A 24,934-nucleotide genomic window follows, 5' to 3' on the forward strand; every position below is an offset into this window, starting at 1 on the left:
AGTACGGTCGGAGGCAGGGGAGCGGTAGCGGTTCCGGGTTCTTTCTGCTCCAAAGTAGGTCTCCTGGGCGGTGCATCGGTCCTCTCGAAAGTGGCTTCCTGAAGAGGAGTCTCCTGGCCACTGAGTGCGCAGTGTACGACCGCTAGACCGCGTAGTCGGCGCTGACGATCCGTAGTTTGATGCTCGGCGTCGGCTACAGTACCTAGCTATATGGCCAGGCATGCCGCAGCAGTAACACACTGGCGAAGGGCGAACTTCAGAATGCGGATTGAAGTAATCTGCCGAAGACATCGGTTGAGGGTAACGAGGCTCTTCCCCTTGAAAGTCGTAGGTAGCGGCGAGTCTTCGTGGACGAAAGTTGCGTGGGCGTGGATCAAAACGTTGAGGGGGCGAATCATTGCGTGGTGGTTCGGTCGTAATGTAATGCGGTTCGTCTCTGGAGCCGATAAGATCCGCGACGTTCACCGAGTGGTTCCAAGTAGCCGAAGGGGGTTCCCGAAAAGTGTCTCGGAAAACGGAGGAGCTGCAACGAGGCGCCGCATAACGTGCCTGTTCGTCATGTCGCTGGAGCTCCTCGCGGACTATCTGGCGGATGGCGGACGAAAGGTCTGGGAGCAGAGGACTCGTGTCAACACTTGCTACAGTCGTTACATTGGCCAGCCGTCCAAACTTTGGTGTAATTCGGCGAGTCTTCAGCGCCTCGAACGTACGGCAGTGCCGTATCAGTTCTGATACAGTGTGCAAGTTCTCTTTACCAATGAGGAAGTTGTACACGTCTTCCGCTATTCCTTTTACCACGTGCCCCACTTTATCTTCCTCTGTCATTTGAGGGTTGACGGTGCGGCACAGCTTCAAAATTTCTTCGATGTAGGTAGTGCAAGTCTCGCCGGGTACCTGAGCTCTCTGGGCTAATGTGAGTTCCGCACGTTTCCTCTTTGCGTCCGAGTCACCGAAACACTTTTTGATTTCGTCAACGAAGCGTGTCCAAGTAGTTAGCATGTCCGCGTGGTTGTCGTACCATACCAACGCCGTGCCGGCCAAGAAGAAAACAACGTTCCTAAGCTGACTGGCAGCGTTCCAGTTATTGTATTGGCTTACCCTTTCGTAATGGGTTAGCCACTCATCCACATCTTCCTCTGCCTTCGCCGAGAACGTGCGTGGCTCTCGGTAGTGCTGGATAGGGACTGGGCTCGCCGAGGCACTGCTGGTGAGGGTATTTTGCTCTGTGGCCATGACTGAGCGCGACGGCGAAAGTCCGGCGAGGCGACGGCTTCGGCGTAGCTCTTGTGCTGGTGGCTCCGTTGTAGGTCGTGGGAGTTACCCCGCACAGCTCCACCAAATGTTACACACGAGGTGTTTTAATGCAGAACCAGATGAATCTGGTTGATAGGCGCGGTTGTTGAAGAGGGGTCTCGCGGCAGCTTGGCTCACGTCGGTCTCTTCTTTCTTTCATCTGGTTGTTTGCGCGGCAGGCGTGGTTCATGACAGCTTGTGACAATAATATATATATATATATATATATATATATATATATATAAATAAACGCGTCCTAATGTTGGTCATGCACATCCTAAAAACATGTCCACAGATCTACACACAGAGACGGAGGTTCATACACAGCCTGCATAATTTGCACACTCCATTACACCCTGCCCTATTACTAGCAGATGACCCCCTAGTGCCATTTTATAACCTGTTCGACTTTTTAGAGAAAACTGGTTATTTACACCGACTACAATCATCGAAGCAAAGGCTATCATTGGTCTGGGCCATGCATGTGTAAGCTCACCTTCATTATCATTATCAAACAATGAATTGGCGTATCTCCGACTGCAGCCACAGGCTGTCTGAATGTTACCACTTGGTCACTATCGGTTTTGTTGCTTCATGTCTTTGTTATCTCCTGATGTCATATGGTTTGCCGAGTGTATAAGTAGTCTCGTGTCACGAAATAAACTGTCAGTTGGAAGTTAGCGCTCACTCTGTTTCCCGTTCCCTTTGATTACCCCTACCTTATTCCTTTTTTGCTCTTCCGAGCTGCGCTACAAGCCTAAAACAGTCATACAATGTAATGCAGGTTTACCTGCTCTAACGTTCCGTTCAATTTTGTCTTGTGACTTGCGCAGCATGGCCTTAGTTGCTTTTGTGCCATTAAACCCAAACTAACTAACTAATGTTGGTGGGATAGAAATAGTAGTGCGGGAAGCTACCCGGTAACACTATGCTCACGAGTCGGTGCTCGGAGTGATGTGCCACTTGTGTTTTTAATAAAACTACTTCTTCTTGGGCAAGTTGGTACGATTTGGAAAACGCCATGTTTTCCACTTGCTTTGTTTAACTCAGTGACCGGTCGCCGATACGGGAAAAAAAAAACGAAAGACGTTCAGGTCCCACGCACCATGGGAATCGACGCGAGCGAAGATTTCGCGTTGCGTCGACTGACGCGATCGCTAGCGCCAACCAATTGGCAAGCGTTTACTACCTCTCACAGCTCCCTCCTCCTTCCTCGATGCGGTGCCTCTACCCTCTCCCTCCTCACCACCCGCTTCCCTCCTCTCTCAAGAGTTCAACCACCACCACCGCCGCCGCCGCCGACCACGGATGCACAACTCGTCGGACGCCACAATGAAAGCTTGGGTTTAAAAAAGAGAAAGTATACTGGACTATGGTGAGCACATACTTGGGCACCTCGACTTTGTTGCAGAGGCACGCTGACTCTTGTTGTTTGTCAGTGGATGGTTAGCAAAAAAGTGACGCGTTGTATTTCAGTGAGGCAGCAACAATGCTAACCAAGTGGGGAGGACACAAGCAAGGACACGTGACTTGCCGTTAAAAGGTCAGCTCTGTTTAAGCTGTTTAAGGTAGTCTCTGTCTGCAGTGGCCTGCAGTGAACACTTCATGATCGCCTAAATGCCCTACTATACTTATCGTCTCGTGTATGTGACAATACGTAGGTGTCCAAATTATATCAAATGCTTTCTTTTTCTTTATGGCAAAAGTAAAGTAATGCAAATAAAACAAGAAAAGAAAGACAGCGGCAAAAGAATAATTCGCTGGCAATTTGTGCTACGTCTGTAAATCATTTCCATGTTATTGCAGTAGCAATCAGCACATCCTATCTGTGCATCAGCTTGCTTGGACATGGTTAAACAGAGCGGCGAGTCCAAGTACGATACCTATTAGGCGGCGTGGACCTACACAACTGCTATATCGTCGTATGAATGAGGCAACTGTGCCTGTGACCTTGACTCTCGCTCGAAAGGTGGCTTCCTCGAGAGGTAGAGCGCGGCCTTCTGTTCTCAGAATTTCGACCGCTTTCGAGCCGTGCAGCCATTTCATACTTTGCAGACAAGATCGCCACCACGTGATCTACACGCAGCGCATGTGTTTTTACTATGACCAAACTTTGCAAGAGGCTTTTTTACCCTCTATTGACGGCACATATCATCGTCATCATCATCATTATCATCCACCTATTTTTATGTCCACAGCCAGGACGAAGACCTCCCCCAACGATCTCGAATTACACTTGTATTGCGCTAGCTGACTCCAACGTTCCCCTGCAAACTTTGTAATTTCACCACCCCACCTAACTTTCTGCCTTCTTCGACTGCATTTCACTTTCCTCGGGACCCATTGTGTAATACTAATGGTCCACTGGTTATCCATCCTACGCATTGCATGGCCAGACCAGCTCCGAATTCTTTTTTTCTCTTTATGTTAATTAGGCTACTGGTTATCCTCGTTTGCTCTCTGATGCACAACGCCCTCTTCCTGCCTCTTGACGTTACGCCTAACATTTTTTACCGACGTCACTCTTTGTGCGGTTTTTAAGTTGTTCTCGAGCTTTTTTTTGTTAACCTCCACGCTTCCGCCCCATACGTTAGCATCGCGAGAATGCAATTACTCTACACTTTTCAGCGACAGCTAATGGCAAGTTTCTGGACATATAAATACGCGAAACGAAAGTTTTATATATATATATATATATATATATATATATATATATATATATATATATATATATATATATATATATATATATATATATATATATATATATATATTTTTTTTTTTTTTTCGGAAGCGTTTCAGCACTAGGGCGGAACCACAAGGAGGCGGGCTGGAGGCGGGCTTCACCCCAAGCCACCTGCGGCTTCGTCTGCACTTTGCAAGCACGTCACTCCTCATACGTGAGCCACAGGTGTGCATTTGCAAAAGAAAGCGGGCAATGTGCCGAACTTGTTCCTCGTCCTGTGTTGCTGCTCGAAATGAACAAATGATGCTTGCTGCCTGTCATTCAGTGTTGGCCGGAGAACTTTAGCCAGAACCTTTGTACTCAATACAGAAACTGAACAAGAAGAAAGAAAGGTTTTCCGGAATGTTGCCTGTAGACAATATTCGTCAACAAAAAGTTAAGTTGATATATTAAAAAAATCAGTGCTTGGCAAGGGGTGTTTAGAGTGGCAATCCTCGCGTTACCGGTTCTCTTCTTGCAGTGGTCCTTGGGGCACTTGACGCCTCCGGTAGACCACAGTTCTTGGTCGATGAAGTCGAGGACGGCCCTGATTTTGATGTCATCCTCGTCGCACTTAGACGCCGTCTTGATCGTACGAAGGCAATCCATGTGGGACTTCACGACGCTGCAAGGAAAGCGAAAAAAAAGAAAGGTCGTGCAGTAACCGTCGACTAAAATAATTGTCAACTGATCTAAGCGGATAGCCGTACGCTAGTAAAGAGCTATTCGCTTGATCAAACAAGTGATGCACTTTTAGGACGCACAGTCATCGCAGTGACGAGCTTAACACAAAAATTACCAAAGGGAATTCTGGCGCCGCCACCGCTGAACTACCACGCGAACGATGGGTAGTACGTAGGCTTCCTTTTAGTATTCGTGCTTACGGCTGTAGACGCTCTTGTGACGTCATTTAGTAATATTTCTCCTTCTATATTTCCGAGCAATCCGTCTTTTTTCTAAATTCACCAAGGGCAATGAGCATTTGCGCACATGATAATACACTGCGAATTCTTGCATCTATGACGCAATAATTTGCTGAGAGTTATTCAATTCTGTTCACGTTTATTTCTTCCCGAAACATCCTGGAAAGAAATGTAGGCTAAACCGTGAATCAACCCCTTGACTATGCCCATAAACCTCTACATGGTAACATGATCTTGGCTTATAGCGCAAAGTGAACACGGACAGAGAAAGGAGCAGACAGGACGTTCTGTGTCCGTGTTCACTTCGTGCTACAAGCCAAGATCATGTTACCGTACCAACTCGCCCAACTGTCTATCCTTTTGCTCTACATGGTAGCTGCGTACGATCAGGTATGAACGTGCACATAAGGGAAAAAAAAGAACGCCTAATGCTGCAACATCCGACGATAAATTGGTAATTAGAGAATAATAATATTCCTCACAATAACATTGATAACTTTCAAACAGGAACTTGAGCAGGAATACAAACAATAAAAATGATAACAGCCATTAAAGTGATGCAAGAAATACCAGTTCCAAATAAAAAAATACATATCTATATCTAAAACTATGATGGTCTATCCTATATAACCAACATGAGCAACATTCCAGATAGATTAAATTTAACACAACATTGCAGTAATAAAACATATATAAGAAAATTAACATAAATAGCTCAGTACAAACAAAGCACCAGTTTAGAAGAATCATTTCTACATTTAAAATTATTATAGCTATACAAATAATAGTATTCCATCATACGGAAACAAATAGTCGAGGATTAAGGTACAAGAGCATAACATGTCATTACGTGATAAAAATGAAAAAGGTAATTCTAACTGTTTCAAAAGGAAGCTTGCAAAAAATTATTTCAAATATACGAAGTGGCTTTTCGGTTCCTTAAAAGTGCAGTTTATTATATCTTCGTATTTGTTTTCAATGACGGGCAGATAATGCTGAAGGCCATTGCAATTTATATTTATTTTTAAAACTTCGCAAAGGCCAGGACGCAGAACTACGGGTCCACGTGTCTAATTTCTTCGTCAAGAATGAAACAAAAATCAGAAAATCTTTGAACGCGTTAAAGGAGAAGTAAGAAAGGGAGCCCAGTACACGATAATCACACAAGTTAACTGCTCTTATGGTAATTAAATTCAGAAAAGCATTCTGTGTTGAGGAGTAGCAATCAGAAGTTGCCTGTGTGACGATGATTATGAACAAACTTTATTGATTTCGCAGACGGTTCCCCACCCTACCCCTTGCAGGGGATGGGGGGGGGGGGGCAACTTAGGCATCGGCCACAATCCCGTGGGGCCCTGGCGGCGTCTTCGGCCTGCCGGAAAGCGAGGACGCGTCAGCTGTGTGCTTCAGTCCCTCGTCAGAGTGGATTCCAGAACTGTTTGTGATGGTCTATCATGCCGGAAATATTACTACGAGCTTACGATGCGGCATTTGTGCCGCGTGCGTTTATTCTGAGCCGTGATCCGGCGAAGGAACATTGCAGAGAGCATCGCTGGCGCTGCGCTACGCTCTGCCTAAAAACAGGATCCCGCGGTGACCGCCACGAACACACATCCTGCGTGTTTATTCCACGTTGTTTTATTTCGCTCCCGAGTGACCTTACGACGAGAAAAGTTTTCCAAAGACTAGTGCCTACTGTTAGCGGCGGGTGTGTTCGTGTGCTGAGTCGCTGCGTTTTTCGTCGGACGGGGTGAAGTGATGGAGCAAAACCATTCTCAGGAGAAATCAGAAAAGTGTGCGCGCATGAAACAAACCTACGAGTATCTCAACAGAAAATATTTGCAGAAGAAGCCTTCAACGCGAACATTTGTCGCCGTCAACTTAGCGTGAACGATCATTGTCAGCAGTGAGATAGCCGAGCGTCTATCGACGGTGTTCGAGCATTGTGTATCACCGTCGATTGGTTGCTGTCCACCAGTGCTCACCGCACGCGCAAGCTTTATAATGCGTGCTGTGAAATTGTGAAAACACAAAAGTGAAAAAAATATAAGTTTTATGCTATTTAAAACCAAGAGTATTTATTTAAAACGATGAATGAATCATTTTTGTACCTTCCTGCCTCCACCGTATTCTCGCCCCAGGCTTGTAATGATTGCGATAAATGCATTGTTTTATACAAGGGCTTTGTTCAATAGCAACTGATTGGTTTTAAGCTTGAAAAACGAGTAGTAGATATGCCGTGTACATGTAAACAAGCGCAAAAGCCATGCAGAGCTGCTCTTTCTACTTTTGTCACTTGCAATGAAGCTAAAGAGCAGACGACGGGCAGCGTTGTAGAAGGCACGGGGTTATTTTTCTCTCGCTATCCGGCATCTGCTGTAGCACATGAGAGCTCTACTAAACCATTCATCAAAATACAAAAGTCTCTATTTATACCCAGAATTACACCTTTCAGGAGGACGATTTTTCGAGCGGGACTATTTTAGTCGCGGAGGCAATCGGTTGCCGCGCTACGGTCACCTGGGCGGGGCCTCCCATTTTTCTAAAGTTGTATCCGACTATACATACTCATATTCGAGAACATGGTGCTGAATATGCACCTTGCATCATTCCATTGACCTTGCATCATTGTCTTTCTATTCGCGCATGAAAACTTTTCATTCTGCACGATTTGCTGTGAGGATTTCGCTCGTTCATGTTGCGTTTTAACGCGATAGCGTTAAGGAGCTCGTGTCGCAGAAAAGCCGGTGTCGTCGGCGTCGGGTGTCGGCGTCGGCGGCGTTGACCGTGAGCGATAAATCACGGCAGGCGCTTCATAAATAAAAAGCAACTTCCAAGATTGGCCCGGTGGGAATCGAACCCAGGTCTCCGGAGTGTGAGACGGAGACGCTACCACTCAGCCACGAGTTCGATGCTTCCAAGCGGTGCAAACGCGCCTCTAGTGAATGCGGTGTTGCCTTCGAAACGAGCCGTGGAAAGTTATACTGCGGTGTATATCGGTAATTATGAACATGTAACGTACAGAAGTCACAATTACACGAGTTGCGAAGTGCGTTTCCGCTGCATTTCTTCTGCGCTTTCCGCACACGCAGAGCCATCTTGCGGCAAACACAGAAGACCCCCTCCTCTCAATGTACGGCGCTGCCCCGACAGGAGGCGCGCCGCGCGCGCATTGGGACCGCTGCCAGGCGCGTCGCGGGACTCCCTCTCCCCTGACGACGCTTCGCCGTGCTTCCGGTTTAGATTACTATCTATCTCTCTGCCCGTGCCGATCACGACGTTTGGCTGGCGTAGATCGTTTCCCCTCCGAGACACCGAGTTCTTTGGTTCGTTTCGTTCGCTCAGGCGCACGTTTCGTTGCCGCGCCCAACGCTGCGTTGCTCGACGCTCACCGCGTGATAGGTGGGCGCTAAGTCCGATGCGGGGCGCATCGTAAGTGATTGCTGTGCCGTAGCGCATTGTCTTATACCCCTTGGCGGGTCGACGGGAACGCTGTCGCGTCCCACTCTTGAAGGCGAAGCTTAAGCGTCCTCCAATTTTTTTTTAAACATTATGTAGCAGCATCACAAACATCGCCGACAGCCTCGATTAACACTTATTTCCAAATACGAATGGTATCGGCAAGTACATTTTCTTTATTTCCTAATGCACCGTACCGTCAAGCTTACTTATTGACCACATTACTCTGACTTGCTTCACGCTTCGGCCATGACACGAACGCAAATCATATAAGGTAGCTTAAACCCTACACTTACACCCTTCGGGGTAGCGCAGTGGCTTTGGGGTTGCGCGACTGTGCTGCAGTGGGACGGGTTAGAAGCCCGGCCCCGAAGGCCGCGTACAAATGGAGGATGTACGCGAAAACCCTCTTGCACACACCCTACAGACCTCCACTGCAGGGCTGTATATATTGTATATAGTGTTGATCCGTTGATATAGTGTGTTGTTATTTTGTGTTGTTAAGTTTCTGTTCGAGGGAAGAGGTTGGGTCGGGCTTTTTTTTTCTGAGCTTTTACCCTTCTTTTGCGGACTTTCCCAATGCAGCTGTCACTCGATGCTCCCTCGGCGTCAGCGCTACAACTTGGACTACTGCGCAATTGCCAATAGCTATATGGACACCAAAAGACAACTTGGGTGAGTGGGTAAAGGTTTAGGCACGTGCGGTAGGGTACGCGGGCGGGCAAGGCAGTCGGTCCACTCATCGTGTACAACTGAGGGAGCATATCGCGTTCACAGCGACCGGCCACCCTCGCTGCTCGTCTCGGAGGCCACGCCTGGACTTCATGACAGCGCCGCTAGACGGCGCAGTGTGTAGCAATGTTTTGTACTCCTGTAAAGAGTACGGGAGTGACAGGAGCAGGCCTATAGTTTGCTGTGTCATTCCTGTTAGCGCACTTAAAGCGGTCCTGAAGCGCCCATCGGCCTTGGCGAGAAAACGCCGTCCGCGTGTAGCGTACGCTGCTGTGAACATGTCGGACAAATTTCGCACTCGTGCGCTTCCCGTGGGTCTCGCAAGTTACCTTTTCCTCAAGCACTCTCTTTTCAACAGAACGTTGGTACTCACTCATTTCTAGACGCTTTGTTCCGTAATGCAGCACATTTTCATACGCGCTGCTATTGGTATACAGCTGACACCAGTCATGAAGGGTGTTTGGATCAGTGCGCTTCTTCCTACTGTTACTGTGTACATTTATTGACGCAGTTTAATGCACAGGCTGGAGTAGGTGAAAACCGGGTTTCTAATTTCGAAAGAATTGCGTACTTCTGGAAGACGCCGATTATCGTCTGCTCACGCTCGGCCACGGCTGCCCATGTTTGGCTAAAGCCCTGCAATAATTTACGCGTGGCGCGTCCTAGGCGCTACAATGAAACATAGTTTCGTCTGCGCGAACATCCAAAATCAAACTTTAACTGCCCGCCACGGTGACGTTATCCAGGCAGAGCGTCGTGGGCACGTCCCGCTCCGCCATAGCCTTCGCTGTGCAAGGCACTGAAGAAGGAGGGGAAACACCACGAAGGGGATCATAGGTGAACTTTGATTGCCAATAACTCCGCTTCTGCTGAACGCATTGAAGTACTTTTTGCGGCAAAGTATTTCTGAAGTTGCCTAGTTGAACTTCAAATGCATTTCTCGAATTGCATAAAAACTGAATCTGGGCCCTTTGAAGAACAACAATTACCCTGATTCTATTCATTTTTCTCAGGAAACATATCCGGTTCAAGAATCAGATTTAAAATGTGACAAGCACAGGAGCTACAAACTGCAGAACCTATTTGACTGGCTTGATCTGCATTTTGTCGATGTACAAAGCTTGTTTTTGGTGCTCTAAGATATTATTAAGTCGAACGCTTCGCTGAATCTTAAAGGCATGGATATTCAGACTTAGTTTAGAAAGTCCCAAAGCCGCTTGAGGCAAAAGAATAAACTTTAGGCAACTCAATGCACTAAGCACCATTCCCATGATGGCAGATGGAACCGGCATGCTTTAGGTTTCCGTAGACACTAGTGTCACAGTTCCCTCTAGTGATTAATGCGGGAAACTTTATGCCCTAAAATTTCTCGCTTGCTGAGGAGCTCATCTGGCGGGGAAAAAAGGGCCTAAAGCGCGCACAGAGATTTCGGTCTCTTAGCTGTAGTGTGAAACTATGCGGTATAGTCAGCCACGAGGTAAATACGTATTTGTCACGCAACATTATAAATGAGATTGCAAAGGGAAACAATAAAACCTGTTTAAAATAATACAGTATTTAGGTTTTAATAATATTAATTGGCTACTCGGAAGAAGCGAAGGCCAAATTCAAGTATTATATTTATTTTTTGTCTTGAGGAAACTGTTTAGCGAATGTTTAATACTTGAGAGACGATTATACTGACGACTAACGTACAATAATAGTTCAATGCGATGTATACTTTGTACGGAAGAAACTTTGGGTACGAATTGCACCAAGTGATTCAGCACCTTAAACTTGAAAGTGTAGGAGTAGGGTTGAAGATTAATATGTAGAGGACATTAGTATTGCTCAATGGCATGGCAAGGGTACAATAATTCGTGATCGCCAGCCAGCATCTAGAGTCTATGCAGGAGTGCGTTTATCGAACTTCTTTTCTCGTGGTGTTTTCAAGTAATCCTTTTATTGTGGTGCACTTGCTTTTCCAAATTGCAGTGTTGTATATTACAATGCAGGTGTTTACTTGTATACTTCTACTTCCTGTACATCAGGAACCGTACTTGTATTTTCTTATGCAAGTGTTTCTCTATGATGTTTTGTAGGAATACTGCGCAACATTTTTAGCGCCACTGAAATATTTGTTGCGCTCATGAAATTTTCGGCATTCGTTGTACTGTAATGTATACCCACAACCCCTCCCCCAACCCCGCATTTATTGTCCGATGGGCTTTAAAGGAAGGTAAACAAAACAAAATAAAATAAACAAATCGATGAAGTAGCAGCAAAAGCGATATTATCAATCTGTGAATTGTACCTTATAACACTTCGAAAGCGGACAGCCCTGAAGTATACGACTAATTCGTGAGCAAGACTTTTGCAAAATCCTCGTTAACATTGTAACAAGCTTTCTCCGCTGGAGATGACATATAATATTCACAAAACTTCGCTTTTCATTTTAGGTTCAGTGTTGCAGATTTATAAACTTTGGGCTTTTATTTCGTTTTGACGCACTAGATCTCGCAATTTTTTTTTCTTTTGTAAGAGCTTCAATGTCTTAAGTCAAAGCTGTACTTCCGATAAATGATAGAGCTTACTTTTCTCCCCCGCAACTGCCGCTAACTTCATTGAAATGGGTCCTGCGCCTGCCTCATAAAAAAGCATCCCTGCGTTACACATGCAGTTTAATAGGGAAATCACAGTTCGTTCCGAACTAAAGCTGCCTCGTTGCTCGATTTTTCACCGTCATTTCTTTTCTGGCATACAGAGCTCCTCGTTACGGTAAGAATGACCCGTCCTTATTTTTTATTTTTTTTATTGGCATCGTGGAAGCATAATTTCTAAATACAGCCCAACCTATTGCGACGCCCGAAACTGGGCTCTCACCTGCACACGTTGCATTCGTATTTCGAGTCGCCTTTCGTGCCCACGTCATACATGTTGAACACGAACTTGAGGCCGCAGTCGAAGTACTTCTCGAGGTAAGCGTCTTCATCGCAACGGCTGCCCGTCGCAGTTGTCCGGCGTGTCGGGCCCCCGGAGCGTGTCGGGCCCTCGGGGCCTGTCGGGCCCCCGGGGCCTGTCGGGCCCCCGGGGCCTGTAGGGCCTTTCGGGCCTGTAGGGCCTTCCGTAATGCTCGGCGGCTGTGGGTACAAGAGCGAATTTGCGATTACGACAATTACGAGACAGCACAAAGATAACCCTAAAGCACAAACCCCGCGAGAGCCATCTTGAGCGCGATGGCAACGAGCGACGGCCTTGGGCGACGAAACGGGCCGTCGCGCTAACAACGTGGCACTCGTTCTTGATTCGCTCGGTTCTTAAAATCTAGAGCGGTTCTTCAAATCTAGAAGTGCTATGAGCGAGTAGCCAATAGCGCGAAGGCGAAACTGGATGTACACCCTTGCAATTTTTTAACAATAGCACGCGAGCGTCGACCGTAAGGCCTGTCAGCGGCCTTGTAGTGGCGACTGACGGCGGGATTGGCAACTTTATGTGCGGACGTGCAAGGCGAATTCTAGTTCGAATGTGTACTGGTCCCGATCCATATCCGGAGGGCGCTCACGCTCGAGAAGGAGAGAATCCAAACCGAGGCAAGGAGAACGCTCCTCCAGGTCGAGATCCCGGTCTCGCTCCCAGTCCGTCAAGCGGGCCACGTGGGCCGACAAGGTCAAGGGAGTGACACAGCCGTCTGGGAAGACGAACGCATCAAACAAAGAAACGACAGGTGAGGCACAGCCAGAGCATAGGATCGATCCCCGTATCCAAGCGCTCGAAGCGGAAAATAGGGAACTTAGACGCGAGCTCGCAGAGCTTAAGGAATCCTTTAACAACATGAAAGGAAAACTCATAAACCGGCATGAGGTTAGCAACAGTAAACCAGGCCCGTTAGCCGGGCAGTCTAAACGCAAGGCGCTCAACCCGGAACCTTTTAGCGACACAGAGGAGGAAGAAGAGGGCGACATAACCGAGGTCAACGAGACCCCGTCCGCCGCCTCGGCTTCCCCCGTCAAAAACGAGGGTAAACTGGAAAAGACCCTGAGTAGGATTATGGAAATGCTCTCCGCCATAGAGTTGAGAGTAACGCTATTAGAAAGACCTAAGGCTCAGTCCAAAAGTAGACAAATAACACGTACTGAACCGCTCCCGACAGGATCAAATCCCGGCGGGGGCGCCACAGGTCTCTAAAATTTCACAGTAAACAAGATGGCTAACACAAATAACAATACCGTTAAAATTTGGCAGTGGAACTGCGCTAGCTTCCAGAGGCGCAAGGCTCCGTTAGGTCAGCTCGTCAGATCGGTGACAGACAAGCCACAAGTGATATTACTGCAGGAGACGCTCTCGGAGAAGGAGATTACTCTGTCGGGGTATCGCGCAGTAGCGTACAAAGGCGAAACGGGGAGAGGCATCGCCGCCTTAGTGAAAAAGAGTGTCTCTTTTGTAGAGCACACCGTTCCAAAATATCGTAGCGGACTAGAAGCACAACTGATCGAGCTCGTGCCCAGTAGATCGAGCAACGCGAATGTCTTTATTCTTAACGTCTACAGTTCGCCTGCAGATAAGAACAGAGACTTTAATGCACTATTCCATTCCGCAATCAGGGCAGCCAGAAACGCGCCCCTCTTAATTGCGGGGGACTTCAACGCTCCGAACACGGAATGGGGATACGGCTTTAACAGCAAGAAGGGCACAAACTTAGCCGGATGTGCAGCCGATTTTAACCTCACGCTTGTTACAGATCCTAGGTTTTCCAGTAGAAGGGGTAATTCGGTCAGTCGAGACACAACGCCAGACCTCACATTCTTCCGAAATATCGAGGGCACGTGGGACAATCTTCAGGAGGACTTGGGTAGTGACCACTACGTTCTCGAAATCGCGGTGCAGGTCAAACCCAAACCTCCGGTCAAATACGAATACGTCGATTGGGGTCTTTTCCGAAAATTTCGAGCCAAAACCGCCCTCTCAAGTGAATCCTTCAAAGAACTAATTACCAATCTTAAACAGGCGGTCAAAAACGCGACCAAAGAAATCAGCACAAAACTTGAAGTCCCCAAAATGGACTCTCGGTTAGCGCATCTCCTGGAGGCTAAACACGCTCTTGGAGAGAGGTGGAAAATACAGAAATTAAATCGCCGACTACGAGCAAAACTAACGTTACTAAACAAGGAAATAGAGTGCTATTCCAAGCAACTGGCCCTGCAACAGTGGGACGAAACGTGCAACGAAACGGACGGTCGCATGAGAAGAGGCAGTAAGTGGAATCTGCTTAAAAGCCTCCTAAATGATAAACACTCCCGGAATGCGCTAAATTTCGCCGTCGATAGGCTCATACATAAGCAGGTCAGCTCGGGCCTCACAAACGATGTAATTGTCGACGACCTGGCGCGAACTATCCTACCCGTCAAGGAAGGAGACTCGCAAGGCATAAGCGCGAGAGCGGCTTACACGGGGCTAGACAGGCCAGAATTAGACGAACCTTTTACGGTTCCAGAAATCAGAGACGTACTCTTCAACCTAAATGGAAGATCGGCCCCGGGTCCCGACGGGGTCACCAACAAGCTCCTCCGGAACCTGGACGACAAGGCCATCGCAATCCTAACGGCAGAGATAAACGAGGTGTGGAGCTCGGGGCAGGTCCCTTCGGAATGGCGCACCGCCAAAGTGGTGCTCATCCCCAAACCGGGGAAACCCCCGCACATAAATAACCTGCGTCCCATCTCTCTAACATCGTGCATTTGCAAAGTGGCAGAACATGCAGTACACAATCGAATCGTCGAACACGTCGAAAACCACGAACTATTTAGGCATAATCTAATAGGTTTTAGAAAGGGACTCTCCACACAAGACGCAATGCTCCTCCTGAAAAGATCTATATTCGATAACGAGACGCGGGACGTACGAGGTATCATTGCACTCGACCTTGCTAAGGCCTTTGACAAGGTGGCTCATGAACACATCTTGAACGAAATTTCCCATCTCAACCTAGGGCGGAAATTCTTTAATTTCACTCTCTCGTTCCTATCGGAAAGGAAAGCGTTCCTTCGACTGGGCACGATCTCGGGCGGTCCGTACGAACTGGGCAACGGCGGAACCCCTCAGGCCTCGGTCCTATCCCCGCTACTATTTAATATCGCCATGCATAAACTCTCTGAAAGGCTGGCCGCACTCCCAAAAATAGGTCACGCAATCTATGCAGACGATATCACAATCTGGTCCCCGGGGGGATCTTTGGCCGATCTAGAGCAATCTCTCCAGGCGGCCATAGATGTAACGGAAGAATTTCTTACATGCACGGGTCTCAAGCTGTCACCGACCAAATCCGAACTCCTCCTCTACAGACAGTCGAGGCAGGGCGTTAGGAACCTCGAGCCTCTGGAAACGCTGCCAGTCGAAATTACAACACGAGAAGGGCACCCCATTCCGAGGGTGAACTCCATCAAAATTTTAGGACTTCTAATCAACGCCAAAGGCTGCAATGCAGAAGCTCTAAACAAGCTGAGCGCGCAGGCGAAAAATATAATAAGACTCCTAACTAGAATCGCAAGCAAAAGGGGGGGACTCAAGGAGGACAACCTACTCAGGGTCTTCCAAGCTTTCTTCATCAGTCATATTACTTACACGGCACCGTACCTCAAGTGGAGCAAAATTGAAAAGAACAAGCTCGAAACACTCATCAGGTCCGGCATCAAAAGAATACTCGGTATTCCACAATCCGCTAGCACATTAAAATTACTTGAACTCGGAATCCACAATACCACAGACGAATTAATTGAAGCACAGTTTATTGCACAGATCTCCAGGCTTTCGTAAACTAAGCCGGGAATCAAAATTCTTGACGAAGCTGGTCAACTCCCTATACAGGCACCGCTCAACCGACACCCCCTGTCTAAATTAGCCCGTGAAGGTATAAAGGTTGAGCCCGTGCCGAGGAACATCCACCCAATATATAACGAAGGTCGCAGAAGAGCGCGGGATAGAGCCATCCTTCAACGAATAGATCCTTACGGGGCAGATGCATTCTTCGTAGACGCCGCCTAATATGGCAGCGAAGACAAGTTTGCAATCACGGTCGTTGACGCGCGCGGAACACTTATCAGCGCCGCATCAATCTACGCCAAACACACGGACGAGGCGGAGGAGACCGCGATAGCCTTGGCTCTTCAAGCCGCAAAAGGCCCGGCGTCCATTTTCTCCGACTCGCGCACGGCGGTAAGGGCTTTCTCGTCCGCTCTAGTTTGTAAACACGCAGCCGACATCGTTAACAGATGGTTTCGTATTAATACGCGAGAAGAAACTGCAGGTCATATCACCATAGCATGGTTCCCGGCCCACATGGACGATGCAACTTATCGAGCGGGTTGCAACCCTAACGAGCGGGCCAACTGCCTGGCGCGTGAATTCACGAACCGCGCCAGAGCTAGCGGTCCGGTTCTCCCGCAGGATTGCCCCTTCAAAGATAAACTTACAACCTTTCACGAAATTACGTCACATTACAGACACAGCAGGAGAAAATTCCCTCCCCCCAGTCCGAAACTGAACAGGGCTCAGGCTGTTACTTTCAGGCTTTTACAGACGAGATCGTACCTCACTCCGAGAGCGCTTAGTTGGATAGACCCAAACTTTCCTCAATCGTGCTCCAAATGCGGTCACGCCTGCTGCTCCTTCGACCACATGCTCTGGCTGTGCCCGTACAACGCGGGCTCCGACTTTCATAACAAGTCCAAGTGGGAAGCCTTGCTGAGGAGCTCGGATTTCCCAAGCCAACTACAGGCCGTCCAGAGGGCCCGCGACGTCGCGGAGAGTCACCATCTCCCTGTCCCGTCGTGGGCGGAGCCACCAACTTGATCGGGGAGCCTTCGGTTCCCCCAATCAAGTTCCTCAGGACAATCCAATAAAGTTCTTGTCACTGTCACTGGTACTGTATTCGCTTCAGGAGTGCCCCTCACCGCTGCGAGGCCAGTGAGACGTCGTGCGGTCGACGCTCGCGTTAAAGAATTGCAAGGGTGTACATCACTCAAGAGCTGCTAATTGTAGCACAGAACGAGCAAACGATTGAATTTTTATACGTGCAACGATAAGAACCTACTGGACGACTTTCATAAATATCTTATGCTGTTCCTTACAGCAAAACACAACCTAATAAAGCACGCCTCACGCGCTAGTTTCGGCGAGTATTTACTTCCTTCATATGTACCGCCAACACCACGGAGATGTCGCTCGAAGTCGTCGCTCCCATGGGGTACGACTTGTAGGCCACGAGTGAGTGCGACAGCCATCTAAATCAGGGCGCTTGTCGCTGTCACGCGCAGGATCGGTTGCATGTGGTTTATACTTAACAATATTGTTTGGATAAAATACTAACACATTGGTTATTCGAAACGAAAACTTAATGTAGAAGCTGTTAATGAATGTTTTCTACCACTGAACTACCGATGCCCTGCTTCAATGAATATATATATATATATATATATATATATATATATATATATATATATATATATATATATATATATATGTACACATACACACACACACATATATATACAATTGAGAGGCACATACTGCGGAACGCTTTCGTATTGATCAAACTGCTTTCTGACGCGACGCTGGTCTGCCAAGGACTGGTGGAAGTGTGACTTCTCAAGCAGCGTACTGCAACAACACATTGTCAAGGAATCGCGAAGCACGAAATCGCGTAGAAATTCGTGCTTCGACACGGTGCGACCACCCGCACGCACCCAAAGCAACCGCCCCAGCTGTACCGGCGGAAACGGTTGCTGTCTCAGCATAGCGGATGAAATGGTCGACGCCAACGATGATCCATCTGTTGCCATACATGGTGGACGGGAGTGGGCCATAAAGGTCGATGCCGACGCGGTCGAAATGGTGCTCTTGGCAAAGTACAGATTGAAGTGCGCCAGTCGAATGCCGAGGAGGCGCCTTGCGTTGCTGGCACGCCGCGTACTTGCCGACGAAGTTGCACATTCCGCGCGGGGAAAAGCGCTGGCGCAACCTCTCATGCGCTTTCAACACGCCCGCATGAGCACTCTGTAGGTTGGCCTAAAAAGCAGCCCAGATGTCTAATACGACCAGGAGCCACTTTCGACCGTCAGGCTTATAGTTCCGGTGGTAGAGAAAGTTGTCGCGTGCAACAAAATGAGCGGCTCGACGGTTGAGCTCGCGGCAAGAAGAGAGGGCCAAGGGGGCGGTCAGCACGTTAAGGACAATAACCATCCACGAATTCTTGCGCTGCTCCGACACGAAAGAATGGAAGTTGAGCTCCGAGACCAAGGAAGCGTCAAGTGGTAGCAGACACCGAGAAAGGGCATCCGCCTCATAGTGGTAGCGGCCAGACTTGTGCGCCACTTGTACGTCGTGCTCTTGCAGCTGATGTGCCAAGTGGCCAAGGTCCCCCGAGGGGTCCTTCAGGGACGACAACCAGCGCAGCATCCGTGATGACGTAGAAAGGACGGCCATAGAGGTAAGGCCGGAACACCGCGAGAGCCCACACAATGGCCAGGCACTCCTTTTCAGTGACACATACACGGTCTCAGCCTTTGCGTGTGTGCGAATAGCGTATGCGACACATTCTGCATAGGTGGGTTTGCGCTGCGCGAGTACTGCATCAAGGCCGACACCACTGGCATCTCTATGCAGTGCCTTAAGAGCTCGGGAACCTATGTGACGGGGTATCGGAGGAGATAACAGCTGACTCAGAGTATTCGGAATGCTACATCCTATTCAGGGGAACAACTAGAAAGGTCGCTGCCAGCTTTTGGAAGCTGCATCAGAAATGCAATGATGGCGGAGAAATTGCGCACAAAGCGACGAAAGTAAGAGCAGGGCCCAATGAAACTTCGGATGGTATTTGCTGCCGTCAGTTTCGGGAAGTTCGCGACAGCGGCAAGTTTCCCGAGGTCTAACATAACACCGTCTCTAGATACAACTAGGTCCGTGATAGTCGATATGCGAGCAGCTGAACGACACTTTTTAATGTTCAGGTGGAGGTCAGCAGTCTTAAGGCACGTAAGAACTTGGCGGAGACAGCTGAGATGTGTAAAAAATTCGGGGGAAATAGGACGATGTCGTACATACAACATAAGCAGACGTTCTACTTTAGACCGCGAAGGACATTGTCCACCGTAGACTCAAAAGTGGCAGGCGCATTGCAGAGACCAAATGGCATGACGGTAAATTCATAAAACCCATAAGCGTCCCAAACGCAGTCTTACGGTGATCACATGCAGCCACAGACACTTGCCAGTAGCCAGACCGCAGGTCCAATGACGAAATATACTCAGAACCTTGTAAGTAATCGAGGGTATCGTCAGTACGCGGCAAGGGATAGATGTCCTTCCATGTAATTTTATTGAGACAACGGTAACCAACACAGAATCGAATAGGGCCATCTTTCTTTCGCACTAGCCCTAATGAGGACGACCACCTGAATGACTCCACGTACAAACATGTCCTCCACCTCGTCATGCGTCATAAGCCGCCGTTCTGCTGTTGAAACACGATACGGGTGTTTCCGTAGCGGAGGCTCTGATTCAGTGCCGATATAGTGTGCGACAGTGTCAGTACAGCCCAAGGCCTGTGGAAAGGCTGGCGTCAATGCCAGAATCTAATACTTCGGCAGGCGCTGGTGGGTAGTCTGAAAGTAATGTAATCGTATCGAACGGGACAACAGAAAAGGAAGCAGGCCCTTTTAGTGACTGAAGAAAGTCAATGGCACCGACACAGCCGAGGGACTCGCCATGAAAGAGAGTGAGCGAGTAGGCAAATGGGAAGATCGTGAGTTAGCATCGTTGTGGCGCCAGAGGTTATTTCGAGATCGGCAAATGAAAGTGATAGAATTGTGCGCTTAATAAGCAGTGATGACAGCGTAAACAGTAGAGAAGCGTCGAGCACAGGTGGACATGACAAAACGACAAGCGACCAACTTTCTGGAGGGACCTCGGTATCGGCTGCAACAACATCCGGCATAGTGTTGCAGAGGCAAGACAGTGCGTATTCCGCACGGGTGCAGTCAATGAGAGCGCTATGACGCAGCAAGCAGTACCACACTATAATTATTTCAATTCAATTCAATTTTATTTGAACACCACAAATGTGATGACGTTATGAGAGCAGGAAGATAACACAAGAAACTCGGTTGTATAGAGATTGCTCTGAATAATGAGTGTGGCAGTGAACGCAGCAGATGGTTGGATGGGCTGAGTGCTCGCAGTCTGAAGTACAACAGCGAAAAGTGACGTGGCGACCTTACCCAGTCGTTGACAAAGCCCGCCACGTAAACACTAACTGCTGAGCCCGTATTATTAAGCGCAAATGTAGCCGTTCCTTCGACCTGTACGTCTACAACGTTTTGCGGCGATAGCACAGGCATCGAACATTTCGGCAAGCTGGCAGTTTTGCCTCCGGAATTGAGCAAGTTATTTGAGCAAATCGGAGGGTAACTATACAGAGCGTCTCGAAGTCCTTTTTGGCGTTCACAAGTTTCACCCGCACGTCTACAGCCGTTGATCACTTCTCAGTCATCATCAATAGTCACTCTATCTGCTGCTGGACCTGCCTTCAAGACCCCTTTCGCCTTTTCAAGAGGTTGACAAGCGGCATGCTACAAAAGCGGTAACCGCCACGCGGGCGCCAACTGTCTGTCGCGCCTTCCTCTACCGACGACAGATGTGTGATTTTTGATGTCTCGGCGCCATTTGACATGTTTCCTGAATTCACCACTTTACGAACAGCATGACGTCCATCGTCTGTGTCGTCTCTCTCTCTTTCTCCCCACACACATACGCACACACGCACGCGTACTTACGAACACGCACGCACACATGCGCACACATATGCAGACACAAACACACACACGCACGGACACACACATGTGCACACGCTCACACGCAAACATACGCACATGCGCACGCACGCACGTCAGGCACAGAAAAAAAAGACAAGGAAATAACACGGGGGCGAAGTGTTAACTTCCATAGCTACATATCCGCACAGGTGTGGCCTGTCGCATCATCCGCCTCCGCACTTTGACAGGTCAACAGCGTTCAAGAACTCACTTCAACGTCTGCCACCGCCACGGTTCTTAAAGGAGTACTGACACAAAAAAAATCCATGTGGTTTTTTCTGCATTAATAAGTAGTTAATGACCCAGTAATCATGGCACGAGACCTCATTTACTTCAGAGCGCGACAGGTAATTATCTGCAGTCTTTTTTGTAGCGACCAGTCCCAGTTTCGGTTTCAGAGAGCAAGGAAACGGTTCACCGGGTGTGTAAACAAAGTGGTCACGTGTTCGCAAAAAGCCATGACGTATGCTCTGCCGCGCAGCCAGCGTGCGGCGCGCCGGCACGCGAGCTTCGTGTTGCTAGTCGTCTGCTACGCCTGCACGTGGTTTGCCATGTCCTCGCCATCATCGTCGTTGTCGTCCTCGTTTTCGTCGTCCAGCGGCGACGATTTCCTGCATGTGGGAGTCGCCGCCGTATTAGACGTGGCCAATCACTTTCAATTTGACCCACTGGAGAGCAGCGACTCGGATATTGCGGCCGGCGACGGCGAGCACTGCAGGAGACACACGGTACGATTCGGCGTCCGATCCGACGTGCGGCGCCGCATGCTCCGGCATGCGGCATACGATGAAGCGGGAGACACACGGTCCGATTTGGTGTCCGATCCGGGAACGGCAGCCGGAATCGAGGTGTTTTGCCGTGCCGAAGCGCCGGATCGGACGTCCGGCGTGCGACAAACCGGGCAGATTTTCATCGTCCGACGCGTCCGACAACCGCACCGTCGTCTGGCCGCAGCCAATGACAGCGCGGCTGGCATGTGACGTTCCCTCCACGGAGGCGGCGCTGGCTGGCCGTTTTCTCGCAGTGTTTTTTTTTTTTCCTTGCCTGCTGCAGTTTGTTTCCGACACGAAATAGTTACCAGTTCAGTAAAATTATCTCGACGTGTGCCTGTTATTCAAAGCAACGCCTAGTACACTAGGACTAAGTTACTGGCGAGATCAGGAGACACGACGCGAGGGCATTTCGCGGGCAGACAGCACACACCGACCGTCTGAGCGAGGCTGCTCGCTTTGCTTGCACGTTTGCCCTTCGCAACGACTGCGTCGAGTAAACCAATTGTATTTAATTACGGGCGATCTAAGTGTACAGTGTTAATTGTTTTGGCAAACATAAGCGCTCTTCGACGAGCTCGGGTTGGATCGTAAGCGCCGTCGGCCGCGGCGTCTGCCTAGCTAGGCCTACCGGCCCTATCGCTGGCTGTTAGCGGAGTCGTCAGTGGACGACGCGCCGTCGTGAAGTGTTCTGTCACTCGCAGGGGCATAACGTTATTGGCAGTGTTCACGTAAAGCGACGAAGTGTTGTGGAGAGTTGTTTATATCGCGTTTCTCGACGTGGCTCTGAAGTCAAGCTGGAGGGCTGGATCTGGGCGGAGCTTACGCGCCGCTCAATCTTTCGGATGCACGCACCGTGTGTCCCGAATAAGCCGCATGGTAGCCAACGAAAATTCGTGACGTAGCCACATGACGTAGCGTTTTCTTGGCTATTTACACACCCGGGTGATGTCAATGTCGCGAGGTGCTCTGTTTTACGATTGGCTGCGCGCACGTACTTTAAAATTGATTTTAAATATGTTCTAAGCGATATTCGCCGCTGATATTTTACACACGATGTGTGTGTGACCCACTAAATCGATCTCACAAGTTATCTCGACTTCAAATTTTTGTGTCAGTACTCCTTTAAGCTAAAGAGGGATCTCGCCTAACTCTGGGCGCCTATTCACAACGCAGCTTGCGCCGCAAGTTCGTGGCCCGCTACTTCGGTCTCTTCGTCATTCCAGACCGCTTCAGTGACGTAACGTATGTAACCTCTCGTCCCACAAATACTGGTAGCCACTCGATCAAAACCCATATAATAGCCCCGAAAACCTACCTATAGCTGGTAGCGATTCATTACGAAGACAATGACGCGACACGAGGCGAGGACAAATGAAGAACGCCCCCGTTCGGTTTCTTTTCTTGTCCTTGCATAGTGCTGCGCTGTTTTCCTCAAGGACACGGCTGACTCACGTCACGCGCATCAAGACTCACAACCGTCGTGTTTCTGACTCGCTCAGCCGGTGGGCATCGGGCGCGAGCGGTGAAGCGATACGCGTTAGGATGAATCAGAAGAAGGATGAACGAGAAGGAGCAGAACGACGTTCGACTGGACTGCCGAGCGGTGACTGCGTAAGTTACCTTCGGGAAGTACGCATCGGGTTCTTGTATGATAATCTCGTCCACGGCGCGTGGCACGAAGCCGTGGCAGTACGGCTCGTACGGCTGCAGCAGCACGTCTCGCACGTGCATCGAGTGCGTGTTGAAGTCGGACAGGGACTGGCACTGCACGACCTTTGTGCACTTGTCGAACTGGTAGTAGCCCCTGCAACCGAGAGGAGGCGCCGTGTGCAGTGCCCTCGTTCAGGAAGCGCACGTATTAAGTAGGTTGCTCTTGAACACAATGACTTCCTTGGCGAGTTACCCTCCACTTTCCCGTATCGCGTGTTCAAGGTGTCCCAAGTATCATGCACCAAGGCTTAAAAATATACAAAATGCCAAAGAACCAAGAGATTCTTCGCCGGTGCTTAGAGATACTCAGATTTTTTTTTTTGCATTCCGCATGATAACATAATTAGTCCTAAGGAATTAATCAACTGCCCAATATATTATAATGAGGTGAAAAATATCAATGAGAAAATTGTGGAGCAACATGAAAAATTCCCGGTACAGCTTTCTGTTTTTCAATACGTGCTACATAAAAGTGTTTTTCCGAGCGTGAAAGAAGCCCGCAAAAACCCGCCATGGTTGCTCAGCGGCTATGGTGTTGGGCTGCTGAGCACGAGGTCGCGGGATCGAATCCCGGCCACGGCGGCTGCATTTCGATGGAGGCGAAATGCGAAAACATTCGTGTACATAGATTTAGGTGCACGTTAAAGAACCACAGGTGGTCGAAATTTCCCGAGTCCTCCGCTACGGCGTGTCTCATAATGAGGAAGTGGTTTTGGCACGTAAAACCCCACAATTTAATTCTTTTTTTAAGCCCGCGAATACACGCAAGGTGCCTCGAGCGGCCAGTCGCGTGGAAACGATCTATGCTCACGCTGTGCCATAGATAAGTGACGCATGCATCAGCCAGTGCTGGCCAAGTGTAGCTTTCTGGCAATGTGGTCTGAACAAACTTCGAACACGTCTAATTTTTAGGCATCGGAGGTTTCCCATTTTCTGGCTTGTGCACAACACTGAAATCATTGCAGAAAATGAACAGTTTTAGCCAAGGTAGAATCATCAGGCAATTGATGTGCCAGCTGCAACGGCTGAGAACATATAGTAGGGTGGACACACTGTTAGACTGAACATCCTCGTCATCACAACAGTTAGCTATTAGTAAAGAGCAATCTACAAATTGATGCATTTTAACAGTCAAAGATTGCGAAAGCCTTCTTGACAGGACAATGTTACGATGAACAGGACATTTCGCTAAGGAGGGGACCCATACAAGAACGACTATGTGCCCTACTTTTCTGAACGCAATCATGGTCATTCCGATAAACAGAAACTCGACTTCAGATATAACTAACATTTCCAAGATATAGCGGCCACAGACCACAGAGCGAGGCTGTAACGCCGACCAACTAAGCACAAGGTGCCACTACATTGTTCGACGTTCTGAAGCAGCTTGTTACGAGACAGCATGTCAGTTGACCCGGCACAACTCATTCAGACGGAGGCCCATTCGGACTTATGTCAATTCATCTGAATTATTCTC

General features: G+C 48.7%; 1 protein-coding gene across 1 annotated transcript in view; it reads right to left on the reverse strand.

Annotated features, from left to right (window-relative positions):
* LOC139049527 (uncharacterized) overlaps nucleotides 1-24,934 on the reverse strand; it is an 87,524-nt gene that overhangs the window by 28,042 nt on the left and 34,548 nt on the right. The window contains exons 8-10 of the mRNA XM_070525063.1: nucleotides 23,368-23,551; nucleotides 11,995-12,251; nucleotides 4,483-4,643 (exon numbers count right to left, since the gene is read on the reverse strand). Of these exons, the coding sequence (XP_070381164.1) occupies nucleotides 4,483-4,643; nucleotides 11,995-12,251; nucleotides 23,368-23,551 (602 nt within the window). The remainder of the gene's footprint in view (nucleotides 1-4,482; nucleotides 4,644-11,994; nucleotides 12,252-23,367; nucleotides 23,552-24,934) is intronic.

The sequence above is a fragment of the Dermacentor albipictus genome, chromosome 9 (genome assembly GCF_038994185.2).
Source record: "Dermacentor albipictus isolate Rhodes 1998 colony chromosome 9, USDA_Dalb.pri_finalv2, whole genome shotgun sequence".
In the NCBI taxonomy this organism is placed as follows: Eukaryota; Metazoa; Arthropoda; class Arachnida; order Ixodida; family Ixodidae; genus Dermacentor; species Dermacentor albipictus.